This window comes from Rhea americana, unplaced genomic scaffold (assembly GCF_003343005.1).
Source record: "Rhea americana isolate MKP2758 unplaced genomic scaffold, rheAme1 scaffold_540, whole genome shotgun sequence".
Classification (NCBI taxonomy): Eukaryota; Metazoa; Chordata; class Aves; order Rheiformes; family Rheidae; genus Rhea; species Rhea americana.
The window spans coordinates 65835-70189 of record NW_028186691.1 but is presented as its reverse complement, the minus strand read 5'-3'; the positions used below and the strand labels follow the sequence as shown (position 1 = coordinate 70189).

Below are 4355 nucleotides of genomic sequence, written 5' to 3'. Positions count from 1 at the left end.
CCCCCCACCCCCGCACTCACTCCACAGCCCCATAGAAACACGAGAATCCTCTTTATTTTGGCAAAATCTTTCTCTCCAGAAATGGGGGGGGGCAGACCTTGCCCTATTGCACCCTGGGGTGGAGGGGATGAAAGGGGGGACAAGAGAGCTGAACCTCTCCCCCATACGGGGGGAATGGGGAGCCCCACATTCACCTGCCTGAGGGCTGGGACCTTCCTGGGGAGCAGGGATGATCCCACTGGGGCAGGATTTGGGGTCCTACTGGGCAGGAATTGCAGGTCCCATGGGGCAGGAATCAGAGATCCCTTGCAGCAGGATTTGGGGTCCCAGCAGGGCATCACTGGAGATCCCATCGGTCTGGATTTGGGGATCGCAGTGGAGGAGGACTTGGGGGTCTCTGGGGGCAGGATTCAAGGACCTCATGGGGTAGGACTTGGGGGTCCCAAAGGGGCAGAATCTGGGGGCCTCAAAGGGGAAGATCTGGGATCTCACTGGGGCAGGATTCAGGGAGTCTATTGGACAGGACTTGGGGTCCCACTGGGGCAGGATCCAAGGACCCCATGTGACAGGAGTTGGGGGCCCCTCAGGGCAGGATTTTAGGTCCCACTGAAGCAGGATTCAGGGACCCTATGGGACAGGACATGGGGACCTGTGGGGCAGGATCTGGGGGTCCCACTGGAACAGGATCCAAAGACCCTGCGGGACAGGATTTGGAGGCCCTGTGGGACAGGATCTGAGAACCCCATGAGAAAGGACTTGGGGCCCCATGGGGCAGGACTTGGGGGTCCCAATGGGGCAGGATTCAGGGACCCCATGGGACAGGACTTGGGGGCCCCCCGTGACAGCTGTGGGGCAGGGCACAGGCCCGCAGCGGCAGGGGACTACAAGTGCCGCCCCCCCGCTGTGTGCATGCTGAAATACTCGGTGTAGCCATTGGGGGCGGCCGCCTGGGGTGCCTGCAGCTGGCAGGGGGGGCGCAGGCCCTCGCCCCCCAGCCCCACACCCTTGGGAGGTGCCCGGGAGGGGGGGCCTCGCTCTGCTGTCGTCACCACGCGACCGTCGGGGGGGGCCCGTGCTGCTGCCGGTGTCTCCTCTATCTGCTTCCGTGCCTGCCAGGAGGGACACAGATGACGGCATGGTGGGGGTCCCGGTCCCATGCTGGGGGGGGGGGAGGCACAGCTGGTTGGGAAGGACTGCCACCATTTTTGGGGCTGGGACAGCTATGGGGGTCCCCACCCAGATGTAGGACCCCAAGATTAGTGAGACCCATTTATCCCAGGGCAAGGATAGCTATAGGGGTCCCCCTCCATCTGCAGGTCCCTGAGGTTTGAGGGTCCCTATACAGCTGCAGGACCCCAAGATTAGGGGGACCCTCTCCACCTTGGAGAGGGGACAGCTATGGGGCACATCTCCATCCAGCTGCAGGACTCCAAGGTTGAGGGAAGCGCAGGCAGCTGCAGGACCCCGAGGTCTTGGAGACCCCTCCGTCCCAGGGCCCCAACTCACGGTGGCGGGACCGCCAGGGCCGTGGGGGATGGAGAAGAGCTCGGTGAAGTTGGGCACGGAGTCGCTGATGAAGGTGACATTGCCGTAGACGTGGTGGGGGAACTTGGCGCCCACTGCCCCCTCCTCCACGATGCCGATCTGTGAGGTCCGCACGTGGTAGGGGAAGTTCTTGTTGGCTGCCGAGGGCCGCGTCATCACCTGGGGGACGGGGGTTGCTGTGGGTWGGGGGTCATAGGGATCAGGGTGCCCTATGGGTCAGGGTCTCCCACGGATGAGGGTGTCCCAGGCATTGGGGCACTCCAGGGTTTGGGTCACCCATGGATCAGTGTCCTGTGGGTCAGCGTGCCCACGGTTTGGGGTGCCCCATTCTTTGGGGCACCCTATGGAGCGGGGTGCCGTGCAGTTCAGGGCACCCCACAGATTGGGGCACCCCATGGATCAGGGCAGTCACTGCAAGAGGGTCACCCAGGGGGCTGGAGGCTCCCCAGGGAGGGGGCATGGGCAGGGGGGCTCTGTGGGGTGCAGGATGCCCTGTGGGGCCAGGGGGCTCCGTGGGGCCRGGGGTGCTCACCAGGAAGACGGCATGGGCGTAGAGGTGGATTCCCAGCTGGATCCCGTTGACGATCTTCTCCCGTGCCCACTTGGGGATCCCGAAGTTGGCGATCAGCGCCGTCACCGGCACCGCAAAGAACCTGGGGGCCGGCAGCACGCTCGTGCGCGCCCTCATGCACACCCTCATGCACGCCTGTGTCCTCGTGCGCTCCAGGCGAGCCTGCACAGCCTTGTGCATGCCCTAGTGCCCGCCTGTGTCCTTGTGCAAACCCTGCGGAAACCTGCACGCCCTCCTGCATGCCTGCACCCCTTGTGCAAGCCCCTGCCCCTTGCACACCTGTTCTGTTGCTCAGGCCCCATGCATATACATTCCGCTATGCAACCCCATGCAAACCCCAGCCCCATGCAAACCATCCTGTCTTGCAAATCCCAGCCCTGTGCAAACCCATGCTGCCACGAATCTCTGTGCAAACCCCAGCCCCGTGCACACCCATCTTGCCATGAATCCCTGTGCAAACCCCAGCCCCGTGCACACCCATGCTGCGGTGCACTCGGAAGCCCCGTGCGACGCTCCCGCGGCGGCACAGGCCCGTGCCCGCCCTCGTGCTCTCACCAGAGCGTGTAGGCAGCGAAGAAGGGCACGTAGAAGGGCTGCTTCTCGGGGAACTGCTTGAGGGTGATGAGGATGGCGTAGCAGAACCACACGTAGGCCAGGAACTGCAGGGCAATGAGCCCGTAGCCGGCCGGCGACTCGTAGGTGTACAGCACCTGTGCGGGGTCAAAGAACTGCCCGGCGCCCTGGGCGTCAGCGGGGCCCGGGTGGCCCCACGGCGCCGCCCCACAGCGCAGCCCCACGGCGCCGCTCACCTCGGCCTCGTAGATGAGCAGCACCACGTGGGTGATGGAGTAGAGCGTCATGTAGACTGAGAGCTTCACCGAGCCCGTGTGGCTGATGCGGCCCCTGGGTGAGCGCCGTCAGCGGGGCACCCCACGGCCCGCCCCACGGCCACCCCGGTGGCACCACGTGGCCTCTGTCCCTATGCCCCAGAGCTGCCCCACGGCTGGCCCTTGCACCCTAGGGCTGCCCCACAGACGGTCCCTCCGCCCCTATGGCCATCCCCTAGTGCCCCTGAGCCCCACAGCCACCCCAGAGCTGTTCCCTGCACCACATAGCTGCCCCATAGCTGTGCCCTCTGCCCCATAGCTGTCCCCTGCTGGCTTCTGTGCCCCACAGCCAAGCCACAGCCATTCCCTGCACCATAGGGCTACCCCATAGCCCACCCCAGCACTCCATAGCTGTCCCCAGCACCCCAMGGCTGCTCCCACACCCCTGAAGCTGCCCCACGGCCCTTCCCCGCCCCACGTGCCTGCGGCCCCCCGGTACCTCGTGACAGTGAAGCCCTTTCCCAGCAGAATCAGCATCAGCAGGAAGATGAGGAAGCTGACGGAGAACAGCAGCTTGGCTGGGGGCGAGAGGGCGGCTGGGCACGGCGCGCACACGGCCTCGCACCCGCACGCGCACCAGCACAGCCGTGCTCAGCAGCCACACACATACGCGGTGCAGGAGGAGCCACATGTGCAGCACTGTGCACGGCAGCCATGCTTGCACGCGGTGCATGAGGAGCTACACGTGCGTGAAGCGCTGTGCACAGGAGCTGCACGTGCACGCACAGCACCATGCACAGGAGCCACGATTGCACGCAGTACACGGGGAGCCGCATGCAATGCTGTGTACAGGAGCCACACTCGTACACGGTGCACGAAGAGCTGCGCGCATGCACCATGCATGGGAGCCACACTTGTATGTGGTGCACGAGGAGCCACGCGCGTGTGCAGTGCTGTGCATACGAGCCACGCTCACACRCGGTGCACAAGGAGCCGTGCGCACATGCAGCACCATGCGCCTACCCAGGATCTTGAGGCTGGTGTTGCCCACGCCGTCGCAGGCGTACTGGCCCCAGTAGCCGCAGCAGAGGAGCAGGCTGAGCACTGGGGGCAGAGGAGGGGTGAGCCAGGTCCCCTGGGCCCCCCAGGCCCCCATGCCCCCCACTCACCCTCCACGCCGCCCGCCGCCATGAACATCTTGTAGGTGGTGTGCAGCAGCTGCCGGCCCTTCAGCAGGTCTGGGGGGGGGCAGTTGTCAGGGGACCCCTCCTGGCAACACCAGGACTCCCCCGCTCAGAGCAGCCCCCCCCCGGCCCCCACTCACAGCCGAAGTAGCAGGAGACGAGGAAGATGAGGATGAAGATGAGGAGGAAGGTGATGTCCGTCTCCAGAATGCCTGGGGAGGGTGGACA

The 4355-nt window shown here is 65.2% G+C and overlaps 1 protein-coding gene across 1 annotated transcript in view; it reads right to left on the bottom strand.

Moving 5' to 3' along the window:
• Nucleotides 1-44: 44 nt before the first annotated feature.
• Nucleotides 45-4355, bottom strand: part of TMEM145 (transmembrane protein 145) — an 8905-nt gene continuing 4594 nt past the window's right edge. The window contains exons 8-16 of the mRNA XM_085318555.1: nt 4268-4339; nt 4113-4181; nt 3967-4047; nt 3443-3521; nt 2926-3019; nt 2672-2844; nt 2078-2198; nt 1507-1704; nt 45-1109 (exon numbers count right to left, since the gene is read on the bottom strand). Of these exons, the coding sequence (XP_085174681.1) occupies nt 882-1109; nt 1507-1704; nt 2078-2198; nt 2672-2844; nt 2926-3019; nt 3443-3521; nt 3967-4047; nt 4113-4181; nt 4268-4339 (1115 nt within the window). The 3' untranslated portion in view covers nt 45-881. The remainder of the gene's footprint in view (nt 1110-1506; nt 1705-2077; nt 2199-2671; nt 2845-2925; nt 3020-3442; nt 3522-3966; nt 4048-4112; nt 4182-4267; nt 4340-4355) is intronic.